The following is a 17,489-nucleotide window of genomic DNA, read 5'->3' on the forward strand; positions in this document are numbered from 1 at the left end:
TGCATAGTGCGGCAGATGGGAGACTCTTTTTATGGTGGATGATTGTGTTCTACATCACACGTGAAATTAAACTTGACCTTCACTGTTCAGTATGACCAATTGTCAAATATAACATTTAAACATTTTATTGGAATGAACTGGATCACAGTGTGCAATGTATTTAAATGGCGCTTTAACTAAGCAGTGGGTGTTTTTTTTTTCATTGACTGTTTAACCAGCATGAGTGAAAACATCTTTATTTTTAAGCAGTTCACATATTATAGACTTTATGTAACATTTACAATTGTGTACTTTACAAAATATAAATAAGACTTCAGATTTGAAAAGGCGTAAGCACTGGAATAGAAGCAACATCAATAAACAAAAAATCAAAACATAAGTTCGTGATATGACGAATTTCATACACAGGCCCTCCTTTAATAAAAGGGCAATGTAGCACCATTAATAAGATCCAGAGAAATCACTTCATGTGCATATAAACATCTTCATGACGTCCACATTAAGACATCAGCCTGCCATCCAGGTCAGACAAAACTATCCGAAAATACAATTGTGTACTGGGATTGTATGTCTCATTTTGTATTTGTTCATCTTTTATTAATTTAATAGCATTAAAATAAAACTATATTCATAAAACGCTTTACAAAAAAGAAGGATATTCAAGTGTGCTATTAGTATACTTTACACTAAAAATATGCTTTTTATGTGCTTCTCAGAAACGTTATATTGTAGTTTTGTATTAAAAGTTTCCCACCATTACACTTAAACTATAATTAACTGGCCAATTTATTTATTCCCAAATAAGTTTGGAAGATTAATATGTATACATGTAGTACTTACTTCATAAAGTATATTTAAAATTACGCCTGAACTCTACCCAAGTATACTTATTTTAGTAAGGGGCGCTTTATTTCTAATCGATGCTATGTGTGAAATGTAAAACCAGTCTTGTAAAAACATCTTAACACAGATCATGAGATAATACGAACAGTAAATGACAATCGATCAAGTATGGACTACGGTCCAAAGCACACAATAGGCATCAAACTGCATCTCAGTAAAAAAAACTCTGTCTGTGTGTGAAACATAATCACTGTTTTTTTATTGCTTGCGCTGTAAATTCTCTCACTGTGATTTGAAGTTGACAATCACATGAATGCACTCAAAACACAGTCATCACAGTGTCCAACAGTTTGTGTTTGTTGCAAGACTTCCTCAGTTTCGCATCCAGTTAATGAAAAAGTGATTCCAGCGGGTCCAAAAGAACCCACAAACGGTCCATAAATACATTTGTGCTTTTGTCTTCTGTCTCTAAGACAGAGTTGTGTTGGTGCTATGATCTGTTGGGATGCCGCTGAGCCTCTTCTGAACTTCTGTGGTCCAGTTGTGGAGGTCCACCTACAGCAAAACCAGTTACAACCGACCAGTTAGATCAACACAGTGCAAACAAAAAGTCCAGTTGAGTGAAAATAAAGACTTTACGTTCAGAACACGTGAGACCAATCCAGCCATTCAGGCACGTGCAACGTCCGTTTCTGCTGTCACACTGAGATCCGTGTTCACATTCACATGTCAGAGCGCAGTCTGGGCCGAAGCGGTTCATACTGCAGTCTATACATCATCAACACAGTCACATATAAACGCACATCTGATGAGTAATAAGTTATAAAATATAAAGACTCACCGCTGTCACACCTGGCCCCGCTTTTTCCCGAGGGACAGACACACCTGCCGCTCACGGGGTCACATGATCCGCCGTCTGCACAGTCACATGACTGAGAACAATTCTGACCGAACGTGCCCTGCTCACAAACTAAAAACATAATACAAAATACATTTTAATTTTGTTTTTGTCTCCATTCACAAGATAAGAAACTCTTGGAGAAATAATAAACAATTCCATCAGTTCATCTTTTTGTTTATTTTCTGTGTCTTCTCCTTTTGATGAACAGCATGTGTGAATTCAAACCTGTATTGGGGCAATTCCGTGAAAATGTCAACCTAAGTTCAGATATCAACATTTGGTGCTTCAAATACCCACGTGAGGTCTCTCTTCAAATTTTTAAAGCATTCGTTTTGTTAAATTCGTCAGGTAAGGGCCATTTTCAGGATTGTCACATCCATAACGGTACATATTCCTCATAAATGGACACAAATAAGTAACTATTTCATGTTCTGTGAAGCGACATCCCTTCTACCTTTGATGGGAATTATTGCTTCAGGTTTGAGCATTTTAGTCCTACAAAGTTTGTCGTCTCCCCAAAACTGTGTCCTTTTTTTGTCACATCCCTAATACATGTTTATTTCTCTTTTAAAATAGAACATTTGTTCATGAACTGACATTTTTCTGATGTTAAGCCTCTATCAACAAGGGTTTAGTCAAATATAAACAGATGGTTCAATAAATACATTCTCTGAGCATTTTTATGTCACGTCCATAACGCGAAACGTCACGTCCATAACACAGGAATTGCCCATTGCATTTACATACATTTACATTTAGGCATTTGGCAGACGTTTTTATCCAAAGCGACTTACATTGCATTATCCTATACATTTTACATAGGTGTTTGCAAATCCCCTGGGATCGAACCCACAACCCAATGCTCTCACCACTGAGCTACAGGAAACCATTGGTCATCTGTCATTAGAATGAACTCTCAGGGCGGGTTGTGTTTGCTCACCTCTGTCACAGCGAGATCTATGAAAGCCGGCGGGACAGAGACACTGTCCTGTACTGGGATGACACTGAGCATCATTTACACAATCGCACCGCTGAGAACACTGAGACCCGTATAGACCAGCAGGACAAACTGAAACACAAACACTAAACATGTCAGCACACAGACACATGGATCAGCATCAGGTGAAAGTGTGTGTGAGACACTCACCGTGTTCACAGCGGTGTCCATAATATCCGGCTTTACACTGACAGACACCGGTTACCCTGTCACAGGTGCTGTTATTCTGACAAACACACTCGAGAGCACAGTTGGGACCAAACCTGCCTTCTGGACATTCTGCACACAAACACACACACACGGAATAAACACACAAATGTTTTCTCAAAATTTGTGACCCTAACTACTAAGCTTATAAAATCTAAGCGTGATAAAACTTAACTTTTAATTCATGATAAGACCTACCATGCACTACTGTACAGCAAGAAGCATCTTTAAGATAAATACTTGGATAATGTTTTACACATCACATGTGACGTTTTAAAGGGTTGAATAATTTTTACCTTTCTCACAATGTTGTCCGGTCCATCCGAGAGCACACGAGCAGTTTCCAGTGACAGCGTCACACACACCTCCACTGCTACAGTTACATCTCTGTGAACAATCTGAACCAAACCAGCCAGCAGCACAGCCTACAAACACACACACATTCGTTTTAATATTTAGTGTGAAAGTAGTTGAAGGGGTCATATGGCACGATTACGTGTTATTGTGTGTCTTTGGTGTGTTATAAGTTGCCCATGTATGTATTAGACACGTACAATTGCAAAATTAAAGTGTTGGAAAAGAAGATGCAATGTATCTAAAAGCAAATGCACTGACCGTATTTTGTGGAACACAAAAAGAAAGGATGTCTAACAGCTTTAAAAGAACATGATGATGGAAATGTTTTAAGTGAATTGTACTTTAAGACACAATGTATTCGCCCTGAATGTTTGACTCACCTTGATCACAGTTTTCACCACGTTGTCCTGCTGCACAGATACATCTGCCTGTGACCGGATCATTCCTCGCACCCTTCCCACAGACCGCCACATAAGCACAGTCCTGCCCGTAACGTCCGGCCGGACACGCTGAGAATAACACAAGATCATCAATCATCACAAATCATCTGGAAAAAACTACAGCTACATTATTTTATGAACACATTGAAAGAGAGCTTCACTGCATGTGCTGTCAACACTTCACATACCACGGAGCTAAATGCTCAAGAGAATTGTTTAACATGTTTGTACCACTTCCGCTGTCTAAGAGACACAGTGTTTGTTATTTTCACATTTGTAAGACTCACTCAGATTGCATCTGGCACCGATGAAACCAGGTGCACATTGGCAGGTGCCCGAGACAGAAACACAAAGTCCTCCATTCAAACACTGACACTGCCGCTCACAGTCGGGTCCATAGAAACCTTCAGCACACCCTTCATCACAAAACACACACGATTGCACACATTTACATGTAAACAACAAACATCCAGTGTACAAACCAGCCAATCACAATCAAGTCCTGTATGGTATGGTCTGCATTAATGTGTTAAAATAAAAAAACAATAAAATTGACATTTTATTTTGTTACAGATAGATGTAGATCATATTAATGGAACAAACCGAACACAATTGTAAAATGAACAAGATAAATATATATTAACAGTAGCTAAACATGTTTAAAACGTACTGTAGTTTAAAGGCATCACTTACCAAGGTCACACTTTGGTCCTGTGAATCCGGGGGCGCAGTAACATTTTCCGGACACTGGGTGGCACAGCTGGTTACTCTCTGAACACTGACACACCTGATTACAGTTCATGCCATATGTGCCGGGCAGACAAACTATGAAGACAAACAAACAACAACATTCAATTATTACACAACACCCTATTCTGATCATATGCCAAGATTAGCATACTGTAAACTACCCTTAAAAATTACAAGTTTAATCAGGGCGCTAAACTTTGTTTAAACTAAAAACAAGAATGTCTACTTTCAGACTATATACTCAGAAATATATTTAAAATAACACTGAAGTATACTTCACATAATGAAATATAATAAAAGTCTTTATCATTGGCTTGGCTTTGATTAAGTAGCCTATTAAATCATTTGGTAACACTTTCCTTGAAGCATGTATGTTTAATGCATTATAAAGAGTTATTAAAGTGTGAAATGCTTCATAATTTTTCATAATGTGTGTTGTAATGAATTATATGTAGTTGTAAAGAATTATAACTGATTTAAAATGTGTAGTGTAATAATGAATTGCTAAGTGTTATAATGTATTAACTGAAATAACAATTATTTAAGATATTATAATGTATTAAAAGTGCATTACAATCCTTTAAAACTACTTTTATAATGCATTATACATACATGCTTCAAGGAAAGCGTTACAAATTATTTTATATACAGTTTTATTTATTTATAAAATAAATTAAATACAAATAGTATAATAGTTCAGTATATTGTAAATTTCACTTAAATAAAACTTTACGATAAAAAATACTTTGCGGGACACAAACTACTTAACTATTACGTTACTGAGAACACAGCATACTTCACAGTGTACTTACCTCAACTAAAAAATACACTACAAGTAGTAAATGACTACACCGTTCTATAAGTTTACTTTAAGTTCAGTTGAAATTCAGACAAAAACATAGTTGTAAACTAGTTTTCAAAGTTTACTATTACACTGTCAAGTTCCCTTAAAACGTAAACTTTTTTAAATTATTTCTAAAAAGTGGACCAATTTCAGTCCCAAGTAGCATTAAAACAGTACACTTAATAGTATACAACAAGTTCACTGACATTAGTATACTTGCTACATAAGGTGCTAAACTAAGAGATTGGTTCCAAAATTTGATATTTTTTTCAAATCTCATGTTTTTTTATTGTGCATTTCAATGAATATAAATCAAACTGATTTATATTGGTTTGTTTTGATTTAAGCCATAATAACTCAAACAAATACAGCTAACTAACACTAAAAACATAACTTTTTGAAAATTCCAATTTCATTTTTGAAGCAAACTCTTCAAATATACTTTGCATCAGTGTACTTACAAAAATAAGTATACTTTAAGTTAATTTATTAAGGGTGGGTAAACAAGATACATCAGTTAGCTTGTGTATCGTTCAACTGGAACATTATTGTTTTGTGTATATTACTGCACAAGTCCTCAAATCCCCATTCTCTCACCTGATAGTCTTTAGGTGCTCCTGTAATAAAAAAAGTCCGCTAGCGCCTTCTACTGGGCAGTTTTATATGATCCCTTTACAACACTACCCCAATGCAATCATTTGAAATTTCCTCCAATAAAAGTTGAAGTGTTTCCTCATTACACACGGGACAACTCAAATAATGCTGACCCTAAACTATAAAGATGTCTGAGCTCAGTTTATTAGGCGACACTCACTCTCTTCACAGCCATGGCTGGTAAATCCAGCAGGACAGCCACAGTTTCCGCTTATATGATGACATGATGTTCCCGTCGGGCAGGAGCAGCGCTGAAGGCATTTCTCACCGTATGAGCCAGGCAGACATGCTAACACACACACAAAACAGTAACACAGCATTACCAACCACATCACAAACACTGAAAACAGAAGTGGACAGGGTGAGAAACCCAAAATCACTTCAGCACCCCACCGGTTTCTTTCTTAAAGGGATGGTTGACCCCAAACATGAACATTGCATTGATGAACATCACTTCTGTAAGACTCCTCATCAAGTCAAAATCAAACAACGCTGAACCCCAATGACTTCCGTTGAATGAACACAAAACCACTGAGACATTTCTCAAAATATCTTCTTTTACAGTTTTGTTTGGCATGAGGGTGAAAACGTTTTTTTTTAGATTCATAGGAACTGTTTTATAGATCTTTATGCACTGCGCCATCATCACCGTCTCGTCTCATCTGCACATCTATTCTTGTTCGTCCATTACAAAGAGGTTTTGAAACATTTAATTTTTTTGCACGTGATATTGGCACAGGAATAAAATAAGAATATGAAAAGTTTGATTTGAAACTGACCTTTGTCACAGCGTCGTCCTCTCCATCCGGCGGGACAGAAACACTCTCCGCTCACATGATGACAGGGAGCGTTGTGCTCACACTCACATCGACCCTCACAGCCGGCTCCAAAACGTCCAGACACACATCCTGACAAAACACACACGTCACCCTCAGTCATTTCTACATGTGAAATAAAGCATTATTTAACTGTGGTGGGCACATTTGGATCTTATATGAATACACACACAAGCTGCTATCAGATACTTTAACTCCAGTTTAAGGTAGTATTTACTGTTAGAGTACATTTCAATAACATGACAAATTTATTAAAACCCATACTGCATGTAAAACAGCATCAGTTTCATAACTGGCCACAAGAGAGAGCCAAATCCTCCCTGCATTTAAATGAGCAACTGAAACAGATGTGCTTATTTCTATAGGTAGTAATTATTATTCCTGTAAGAAACGATTTAATTCTGAATCATGACGGCTTAAAGTGCTAGATTTGGGTTCTCTCACCGTTCTCACAGAGTTCTCCGGTCCAGCCCGGCTGACAAACACAACCACCCGTCTGTCTGTCACACTGACCACCGTTCTGACACACACAACTGTCCTGACAGTCGGACCCGAAGCGACCCGCTGGACATTCTGAGACGACACACATGGCATAACCATTAAACACAGACACACAAACATGCACAACTCAACAAACGACATCCAAACAATACACACACATGAACAATACACACATACATTACAAACAATTTGTACAAATAAACGTACACACAAAGACACACACGCATAAGCATACACAAAAACACATACACAAAAATGTACAACACACACAACAGAACACACACACACATACAGGAAAAAATCTCTCAAATACATGAATATCTGTTGTTTACAATGTTATTTGCAAAACGTTATCGCTTTAATCTATGTGAGTAACAGCAGATGTTTGTTTGTTAAATACAAAATAAATAATAATATTTTTGTGAAATTCATAATCTTTCATTCTTTAACAGGCGACATCGTTTTGCTGTGAATACCATTAAAAGTATCTTTTTCGTTTGGTAAAATCATTATTATAAGTACTCTTATTTCTATTGAAACTTTGAGATCGACATCGTTCAACACAAGATCCCAAGCCTTCATTTCTTCACTAAATCGAAATGAGTCACATCTGGTAACACTTAAAGTCATTGGCTCTCATTAAACACCAGTAAAACTGCACCCGGAGCCGTGTCATTATTATTATTATGAGGTGAGAGGAAAGAGAAACACTCCAGAGCTCGCAGGATACGCAACACCTGACAAAAAAACGCTCTGTGTTTCAAAACCTCTCAGCGTCCGACACTCGAGCTAACACGGAAACAGCAGCAGGACACTAATTATATGATGTAATGCCTGGAAATCATAATAATTCATTCTCACATAAAGCCCGCTGACAGACAACACATGGAGATCCATTACACAAAAAAATACACAAAACTGAACCTGTCTGAGCTCCACAGGTCCAGACGTTCATCTGATATCACAGTCACTTGATTCTCAAATGTTCACCAATGACAGATTCAGCCACCATCCACTTTGCGATGACATTTCATGCATTTTAAAAAGTAATTCATCTAATACGTTTAAGGCCATTGCTAAATATTGTATGTGAGGTATTTTCTTGTTTCTCTCTCTCTCACCCCGTTCACAAGCAGAGCCCGTCCATCCGCTGGGGCAATCGCAGTGGCCATTCACAGGGTCACACAAACCACCATTCTGGCACAGGCATCTCTGACCACAACCCACGCCAAAGAATCCTCGAGAACATTCTGAAAAATATGGTGCCGGCAGAAGACCACATTTTACACCACAGCCGATAATATATTATTGCAGAATAAATCTGATAAAAGTGGCCAATTTTATCCAAATGAAACTTTTATATATGCATATATTAAATCTATTGACTTTTATATGTTAAGTTTAATTCGTCTTTGATCTCTGACAGGACTCTGAAACAGAAGTGAAGTTTGTGAATGTTACGTCGTGTGCAGGTGTTTCCCGTCCAGCCGGCGCTGCATTCACACTGACCGCTCACTGCATTACAACTGCTGTTATTGTGACACACACAGGTCTTAGAACAGCCGTCTCCATAGACTCCAACAGCACACGCTGGACACACAACAATCACTATTATTAATCACATGAACGTAAGGCCATACTGCGCTGAAAGACAGATGTGCTCGTAAAGGAAAAAATGATCATCTTAAAGTGTCATCAAATGTTTTGCAAAAATCCTCAAAACAATTGGGTATCAAGGCATTTAATTTTGTTAGGAATATGTTTTAAATACAAAGAGTCATATTGACAATTGGATTTGATAAGTAAGTGTTTAGACTAAAGTATTTACATTTAAAAACAAATGTGACCATGGACCACAAAAACAGTCTTAAGTGGCATGGGGACATTTTTTGTAAAAACCAAAGAATCAACTGTACGGATCAAAATTATCCATTTTTCTTTTACGCTAAACTCACTTAGATATTAAGTTAAGATGTTCCATGAATGTATTTAGTAATTTTCCTACCGTAAATATTTTAAAACTTTATTTTTTGTGAGTAACACGCTATTCTAAGGACTGGATATGGACAACTCTAGAGGCGATTTTCTCAATATTTGGATTATTTTGCACCCTCAGATACCAGATTTTCAAATAGTTGTATCTCGGACAAATATCGTCCTATCCAAATCCTCACATCATGGGAAAGCTTATTTATTCAGCTTTCAGATGATGTTAAATCGCAATTTTGACTGGTTTTGTTGTCCAGGGTCACAAATGGACTTCAGGGTAGATGCTATACAAATGTATAATGAATACATAGAATTATTAGTATCAATTATAAATAAATTCTACAAATAAATATGCTCACTTTGGTTACAATGTGGTCCAATCCAGCCAGGCCGACAGGAACATTCACCAGTGATGTGACTGCATAGAGCTCCATTCACACACACACACTTCTGCTGACAGTCCAGACCATAAAATCCCTGTGGACACGCTACACACACACACACACACAAACACAGTCAACGATACAACAGCAGCACCACAAACACATATACTCACAAATCATACACACAACTACTGCTAATCAATGTGAAGCGAATAAATCTTACGCTTTTCACAGAAAGTTCCAGTCCAGCCGAAATTACAGGTACAAGCCCCGCCCACGTGATCACATGATGCCTGATTTTCACACTGGCAGCGATGCTTACAGCCTGCTCCAAAAGAACCAGCAGGGCATTCTGGGCCAGAGATTTGACAAACATTAGTCATAAATACTTAAGACCTACCAAATACTGTATTACACAGATAAGAAATGACACAACATCTTACAGAAAAATGTGTGTCAATTTTCTTACTCTGGTCACATGTTGGTCCTGTGAATCCCGCCTCACATTGACAGCGTCCGGTTTGAGCGTCACACCCTCCATCAACGTTCTGACATCCACACATGTTCGCACAGTCCACACCCCAGCGACCAACATCACACGCTGCAACACACAAACACAGGTTTGTTTTAGTATCATAGTGGGTACTTGCCAATGATTTCTACTGTTTTAAACTCGTTGTATTTTCTATCCTCTACCACTAAACCAAATCTTCAACTTTTTTAAATAAGCGTCATTTAGACATTATTAGCTAAAACAGTGCCAAAGAACATTTTACTCAAGAAACATGAGCAAGCTCTTCAAAGAGTTGGAATGCTTGATTCTGATTGGGCAGTCGCGGCATTTGCAGGTTCGTTACTCCCAGATAATAACCGTGAATTGCGTTCAAACGTCACAAACAGGCAAATTGGTTTAATCATTTGTAAATATAATGTCATGTTATTAAAAGGCATTTTTATTATACATTCTTGAGTAATATTAAACTGCCCCTCTCAAAATGATACTAGCATCCGAGTTACACGTTGTTCAAACGAGCCGTGTGATAAAGCAAATAAGCCTACAAGACTAACAACCGGTTGCCTGTACATTATCCCTTACACAGTTTTAATAAAGTTAAACAAATATTTTCTTACAAAAACTAATGCATGCTTCCAGCCACAATCTGAGAGCTTAAACACTTATTTTTTTTAAACTAATAGTGAGAAAATGAGTCATTAAGACCCCTTCTGTAATAAAACACACTGTACTGTGAATATGTGTTGACAGTACCGTTCATGCAGTTGTGTCCTGTCCAGCCGGCGGGACACGAGCAGCGGCCGCTTACAGGATCACAGCGACCCCCGTTATCACAGGAACATCTGAGCAGACAACCCTGACCGAACCGGCCCGCCGGACACGCTACACATACACATACTCGTTACAGTTCTACATTGAGATCCTCTCAATCTTCCTCAAATCTACATTTGAGAAACACAGAAGTAATATCAGATGCACTCACAGTTCTGACACAGTCTGCCGAGGAATCCCGCTGAACACACACACGTCCCGTTACGCTTGTTACAAACACCTCCGTTTGCACACGGCGTACACGATTCCCGACAATCAACACCCCAATAACCTTCAGCACACTCTAAAAACATTATATTGAAAAAAAATCTTATTGGAATTTCGCAAATGTCATTACACATTAACTTGACCGCCATAATCATAGTAAGTCAGTGTTTAAGTTTTTCAAAGTTCAACCAGTCAAACCAGTATATGACTCTAACCAGTAAGATGCTGTGCAGGTGTTTTACGACAGCTATGTGACACGTGTGACTTTATTCAAACAATAACACGAGACCGTAAGAGTGCTGACACCTTTCTCGCAGCGTTCTCCAACCGCTCCGGCGGGACACACGCATCGGCCGGTGATCTTATCACATGATGCCCCCGAGCAGTCACATGACTGAGAACAGCCGATCCCGAATCTCCCATCAACACAATCTACAACAAATGTCACAGAAGTCTTTGGAAGCTTTATGGACATCAGATTTTCAAGTGTGTGTTTTGACTTTCTTTACCTTCATCACATTTCTCTCCTCTCTTTCCAGCTGAACACTCGGGTTGACACGCTCCGGTCACATGATCACAAGACACTCCGGGTGGACAGGTGCATTTTTTGACACACTCAGAGCCGTAGAATCCCGATTCACACGCTAAAAAGAAAATAGTCAGAGATGGTCAGCATATCATGGAGAAGTATGGAGCTCTGTTTGGTATTTTGAGGGCATCACAACAATGCTGAGAATAGAAAATGAACACCAATATAAACGGAATGTACACAAAATGTACATATTGTGTATGCAGAACAGCAAGCTCAGTTCTTTATTTTCGGGTTTCTGAATTTTGTGTATTTGCATTGTTCCGGGATGATGCATTTACAAATATCGTCCACTCACTGTCTCTGCAGGTGTCGCCCCGGTAACCCGGTTTACAGATGCAGGCGCCATGGTGACGATGACACTCCACAGAGTTCTTCTGGACACAGCGACACTCTTCGGAACAGCCCGGTCCAAACATCCACCGAGGACACGCTGCACAAACACAACACAGACACGTGGATATCAAGGTCACAAAGTAAATAACAAAAACTAAACAACAAATAACCATAGAAAATATTTGACCGGAGTTTATGATGACTAAAATGCTATTAGATTGTTAATGATAATCTTAAATCCTTAATTTTTATATTTTATTAAGCCTTGTTGTGCAAGCACTGTTGATCTTATGCAGAGGCAGCAGCTTTTGCCAGAGGGGAACTGGAATCCCCTGGTTGGGCCCGGGTTCCCTTGAGGTTTTTTTTCTCGATGGGAGTTTTGGGTTCCTCACCACCGTTTGCATATTGTTTTGTATCTGCCTGGCCGGGGGGGCTGCTTTCGAATTCATACTTGTATTCAATGTGTCTCATGTACAGCTCCTTTGTAACAATGAAAATTGTAAAAAGCCCTCTATAAATAAAGTTTGACGGTCAAACACACTACGTATAAACTGTATAAGTAGGAGTAAATTAAAGGCAAAGCTGTGTCAAAATAAAATAACTCACGGAGGTGACAGAAGCGTCCGTACAGGCCCGGGTCACACAGACACGCCCCATATGTCCGATGACAGCGTCCGTTTTTAGCACAATTACACTTCTTATTACAGAACTTCCCGTAGAGACCCTTCGGACAACCTGCAGAACCACAGAACACACTCAACACCAGTGTTTCTCAAATGGTGGCTCGCAAACCAAATGTTTCCACTTTTCTAAATGTTTTTTCTATAGTGAGACTTTTATTTTGAAAGACGTGCGTGAAAGCCATTGTCAGGTGCCTGATAAAATTTGCGTTAAGGTAAGATGTTGTCAGGCTTAATGTCAGCGTCATTATTCTGTCGTTATATTCTAGTGCAAACACAGTTGGCAACATGTTAAAACACCGAAGGTGTTTGATTTATAAGCGTGATTATGTGGTTAAATTTGTTATAAGCAGTGTTGGATGTAACTAGTTACTAAGTAATTAGTTATTGTAATTGAAGTACTTTTTTAAGTAAAGTAAGGGATTACTAAATGTTTTGGTAATTTAATTACAGTTACTTCTTATATAATTATGCTGAATACTGTGTAATATATACAAAAGTGGAAAAGACATCAAAATTCTAGGGCTAACTTTAAAACAAGTGCTTTAATTTATTCTCATGTTTGTATACTTTGGTCAGTTAATAAGAACATGAATGTAGTTTTATATTATTTATTTGAATGAATATAAGAGCCGTTTCAAATCAAAGTGGATATAGGATAAAGAAAGTAATTAGTAACTAGTAATTCATTACTTTTTAGAGTAACTTACCCAGATCTGGTCATAAGTAAGTTAAACTGATTAACTTGAAATATCACTTTTATGGTTTCTTGATTGAATACAACGTTTAAACACACACTCGCATGCAACCACGCACAGAGAGGAATGAAAGCTGCTGTTATATATATATATAGATTTCATCTAGCTCACTGGTTATGGGTTCGATCCCAGGGATTGTACAGAAAAAAGTATAGTATAATGCAATGCAAGTCGCTTTGGATAAAAGCGTCTGCCAAAATGCATAAATGTAAATAAATGTATAAACTGACCGTCCTGACAGAGCTCTCCACTGACCCCTGGTGGACATCTACAGCTTCCTGTGACCGGATCACACACACCATCATTCTTACACTTACAGCTGAATGAGCAGTTTCTTCCGAACCAACCTGACGGACACGCTGGAAGACACACAGATATGCACACATTTAAAGATACAATTATAAAGATCCCATCTGAGGCTTTCGAAATGATTAATGAAATGGTTGAGTATATGATCACGTCCTCGTGCAACTCACTCTCATTACAGATGATTCCAGTCCATCCGTCAGGACAGTCACATCCCCTTCTGTGTGTGTTGCACACTCCACCGTTCACACAGTCCTCACACGACAGACTGCAGTCAGAGCCGAACGATTCATTCAGACATACTAGCCAGATGAGACGAGACAAGTAAAGATTATACAAGTAATGTAATGTGTTCTAATCGGACGTGTCGCTCCAACGCTTTTGTGTATTTAAATGGACATCAAAGATGTTCAGCTCCTAGTGATCATCTTAAGTGAACGTACTGAACTTCTCAGCTAGTGTGTTTTCAGCTCTTAGTTCTCCAGCGTCATCTTCATAGTCGTCGTATTTCTCCAGGATCTGATCATAGTCCTGTAGGATGGTCAGCTGAGGTCGAAGTCTTTCAATGGACTGACCGCTGCTTAAAGCCTCCACAGTATCCTGCAAAGCTAGACACACACACCTTCCTTTACAACATACATTATATGAAGCAAAACCAAAAAGATGTTTGGATTTTTTAACAAAACAGTTTAGAGAGAGTAATAACTCACAAACACATGAGCGGCGGTCTTCATCGAGGCGGTAACCGCGTTTACAGTAACACTGAAACGACCCAGCGCTGTTCTGACACCTGTGATCACAGCCTCCATTTTCAGCCAGACATTCATCTATATCTGTTATCACACAGTACATCAACCATCAAAGGAAACATCTAAACATGACTCCAGGTGTAATCAAACTCTAAATTGATCTAAAGGCAAACTGATCGTACCATCACAGCTGTATCCGTCCGCATTCAAGCGATGTCCAGCTGTACAATAACATTCATAACCTCCAGGATAGTTTGTGCATTCCTGCTCACAGCAAGAGCTGCCGTTTCCACATTCATTTATATCTACACTTACAGACAGAACACACACCTGGGTCATCACTGTATTCATACACTCTGACAGAAAGCGGTCATATGTACATGTCATGTACCGATACACGTCTTTTGGTCATCATCCAACTTGTATCCGTGGTTACAGCTGCACACGGGTCCATTGGTGGAATGTTCACAGTGATGAGAGCAGCCACCGTTATTATGATCACAACTGTTGACAATCTCCATCTCAATACCTGCAACAACAGAGATATCCTATCATATCTACAGTATCACATATTGTACCGACCATATCATAGAATATATCGCATCCCGTACCATATCATTTAATACCATACCCGCGGCATGGTTTTGTGTAATTTCATATCATACCGTACAAGATCACATTTCTATCCCATCATATCATTACATGTATCGTATCATACCATATATCCATTATATAACACTCGATCATGCCATAACGTATTAAATTATATAAATTCTCTTTCATATCATATCATGATAACGATACATACCGCATCATGTATCGTACCGTATCATATGCCCATAATACCGTACAATATCATATTTATATCATCTCATTTATCGCATAGTATCACATCATATATATATAATTTCATACTGTACCATATCATATATCGGTCATTTCATATATGATATGATACTTCATATCTCGATCATATCATACAGTATCATATCATTGCTTATCATACCATATGTCATATCATAGCTGTCACATCATACACATATCAATTATTACTAATCATTACTTGGTCACCCTTCAAGTTTGCGGGTTTTGCAAATATTTAACCTTTAAAAAAGTACTGAAAATAGCTTGTTTGACCGCACAGCGTTTCATGTTATATTATATTACATTAAGTCACATAGGCTCAATATATCATGATATTAAATTTCAGAGTTCTACTTTATACATTTGTACATTTACATTATCACAAAGAAATGTCTTAATGGACACATTGTATATTCGCTAAGTGATAAAGTTATAATATGTGATATTTGGTCTATGTGTGTAAAGAGAGTCACTCGAGACTCAATGGAATACTCACGATAGCACTGTTTCCCATCAACACCCAGTTCATAGGCAGCGTGGCACACACACACAAACGATCCTCTGGTGTTTTGGCAGCCGTGAGAGCAGTCTGCCTGACCCGTCTGACACTCATCAGTGTCTGTAGAAAAGTACACACACATGCACACTTCACTTCAAGGGCAAAGATTGGCACGCATACTCGAGTTTTCAGCCAACTAAGTGACCTACACTTATAACATATCAAAATCTATTTCTGTGACCGAAAGACAACTTCTGCCATATACATATATTTACTAGATAATTTTACCTTCACAAGTCTTCCCGTCTTCGGCCAGCTTATAACCTGATCGACATGCACAGCGGGCGCCATCGCCTGCCCTCTGACAAATCTGAGAACAACCACCATTCCTCACCGCACACGGGTTCTCCACTGATGACAGACACAACATACATCACACACTAGAACACACCAATCTGAGATCTTACAAATCAAGCCCATTAACTTCCTGTCATTCTCTTGTCTGTTCTGATGTTCTCTTAATAACTCTGACTTTATATTCTGTTCTTCCAACAGCTGAAAATACAATCATAGAAATTATTCTGCGGTTAGCAATTATTCCATCATCACAGCCAGACAGGTGTGTCTTCAACTCCAGATGACCTGAGAGAGACATGACAGAGATGTCTGTGATGTCATCACGTACATCATGACCAAAATAATTTTTTACTCAGTTAAAACCTTTTTCTCATTTAGTTTTAGTAATGAAAGTGGCCGGATTGATATTGTCCTTTAAAGTGAAAAGACATTAAAAATAACATTAAAATATATAAATAACTTACAGTCTGATATTATCATTGCTTTTAATTAGATTCAAAAAGTTATAAACGTGTTGTAATTTCATAGATGTGAGTCTAATATATCGTGTCTGAAATCCATTAGATACAAAATGTATAAATAGAATAATTTTTATATTCATGTGGTTTTAAAAGAAATATTCTATTACGATAAACTTTGTTTAATATAAAACTATCCAGACAGAGTGCAGAAATAAATAAATAGTATAAGGTTGACATATGTGAGAAAGACAATCATAGGTTGGCTTTGGGTAAGTTTGCTTTAAAACACTTCAATATGTGAAAAATATCATCAGAGTCAGGCTGGTATGAGAATGTATTTCATGGGAAAGTTGTGCTGTTGAAGTTCAGCGTGACTCACATTTACAGTGTTTTCCATCCGCGGCGAGTTTGTAATCAGGCCGACAGCGACACTGAACATGACCTGCAGTATGCTGGACACACAAATGCTCACAGCCGCCGTTTCCCACACTGCATGAGTGGACCGCTAAACAGACACACAAACACACACACACAAGCATCAGTTAGTTTGTTTAATAATCATTCTGAATCAATGGTCGACTCACACAAGACTTTTACCACAATGCACAAAAACCTTTACACACACACAACAAGAGA

The 17,489-nt window shown here is 38.2% G+C and overlaps 1 protein-coding gene across 1 annotated transcript in view; it reads right to left on the minus strand.

The window, feature by feature from the left end:
- Nucleotides 1-306: 306 nt before the first annotated feature.
- Nucleotides 307-17,489, minus strand: part of megf6b (multiple EGF-like-domains 6b) — a 49,964-nt gene continuing 32,781 nt past the window's right edge. Inside the window, exons 7-38 of the mRNA XM_056734808.1 lie at nucleotides 17,233-17,358; nucleotides 16,324-16,446; nucleotides 16,033-16,155; nucleotides 15,064-15,201; nucleotides 14,855-14,977; nucleotides 14,634-14,756; nucleotides 14,367-14,531; nucleotides 14,094-14,225; nucleotides 13,848-13,976; nucleotides 12,786-12,914; nucleotides 12,142-12,276; nucleotides 11,764-11,898; nucleotides 11,561-11,686; nucleotides 11,199-11,330; nucleotides 10,970-11,098; nucleotides 10,172-10,303; nucleotides 9,926-10,054; nucleotides 9,679-9,807; nucleotides 8,792-8,920; nucleotides 8,452-8,580; nucleotides 7,274-7,402; nucleotides 6,773-6,901; nucleotides 6,154-6,282; nucleotides 4,439-4,570; nucleotides 4,033-4,161; nucleotides 3,686-3,814; nucleotides 3,245-3,373; nucleotides 2,892-3,020; nucleotides 2,685-2,813; nucleotides 1,685-1,813; nucleotides 1,483-1,611; nucleotides 307-1,398 (exon numbers count right to left, since the gene is read on the minus strand). Coding sequence (XP_056590786.1) covers nucleotides 1,334-1,398; nucleotides 1,483-1,611; nucleotides 1,685-1,813; nucleotides 2,685-2,813; nucleotides 2,892-3,020; nucleotides 3,245-3,373; nucleotides 3,686-3,814; nucleotides 4,033-4,161; nucleotides 4,439-4,570; nucleotides 6,154-6,282; nucleotides 6,773-6,901; nucleotides 7,274-7,402; nucleotides 8,452-8,580; nucleotides 8,792-8,920; nucleotides 9,679-9,807; nucleotides 9,926-10,054; nucleotides 10,172-10,303; nucleotides 10,970-11,098; nucleotides 11,199-11,330; nucleotides 11,561-11,686; nucleotides 11,764-11,898; nucleotides 12,142-12,276; nucleotides 12,786-12,914; nucleotides 13,848-13,976; nucleotides 14,094-14,225; nucleotides 14,367-14,531; nucleotides 14,634-14,756; nucleotides 14,855-14,977; nucleotides 15,064-15,201; nucleotides 16,033-16,155; nucleotides 16,324-16,446; nucleotides 17,233-17,358 — 4,103 coding nt within the window. The 3' untranslated portion in view covers nucleotides 307-1,333. The remainder of the gene's footprint in view (nucleotides 1,399-1,482; nucleotides 1,612-1,684; nucleotides 1,814-2,684; nucleotides 2,814-2,891; nucleotides 3,021-3,244; nucleotides 3,374-3,685; nucleotides 3,815-4,032; nucleotides 4,162-4,438; nucleotides 4,571-6,153; nucleotides 6,283-6,772; nucleotides 6,902-7,273; nucleotides 7,403-8,451; nucleotides 8,581-8,791; nucleotides 8,921-9,678; nucleotides 9,808-9,925; nucleotides 10,055-10,171; nucleotides 10,304-10,969; nucleotides 11,099-11,198; nucleotides 11,331-11,560; nucleotides 11,687-11,763; nucleotides 11,899-12,141; nucleotides 12,277-12,785; nucleotides 12,915-13,847; nucleotides 13,977-14,093; nucleotides 14,226-14,366; nucleotides 14,532-14,633; nucleotides 14,757-14,854; nucleotides 14,978-15,063; nucleotides 15,202-16,032; nucleotides 16,156-16,323; nucleotides 16,447-17,232; nucleotides 17,359-17,489) is intronic.

The sequence above is a fragment of the Triplophysa dalaica genome, chromosome 21 (assembly GCF_015846415.1).
Source record: "Triplophysa dalaica isolate WHDGS20190420 chromosome 21, ASM1584641v1, whole genome shotgun sequence".
Lineage (NCBI taxonomy): Eukaryota > Metazoa > Chordata > Actinopteri > Cypriniformes > Nemacheilidae > Triplophysa > Triplophysa dalaica.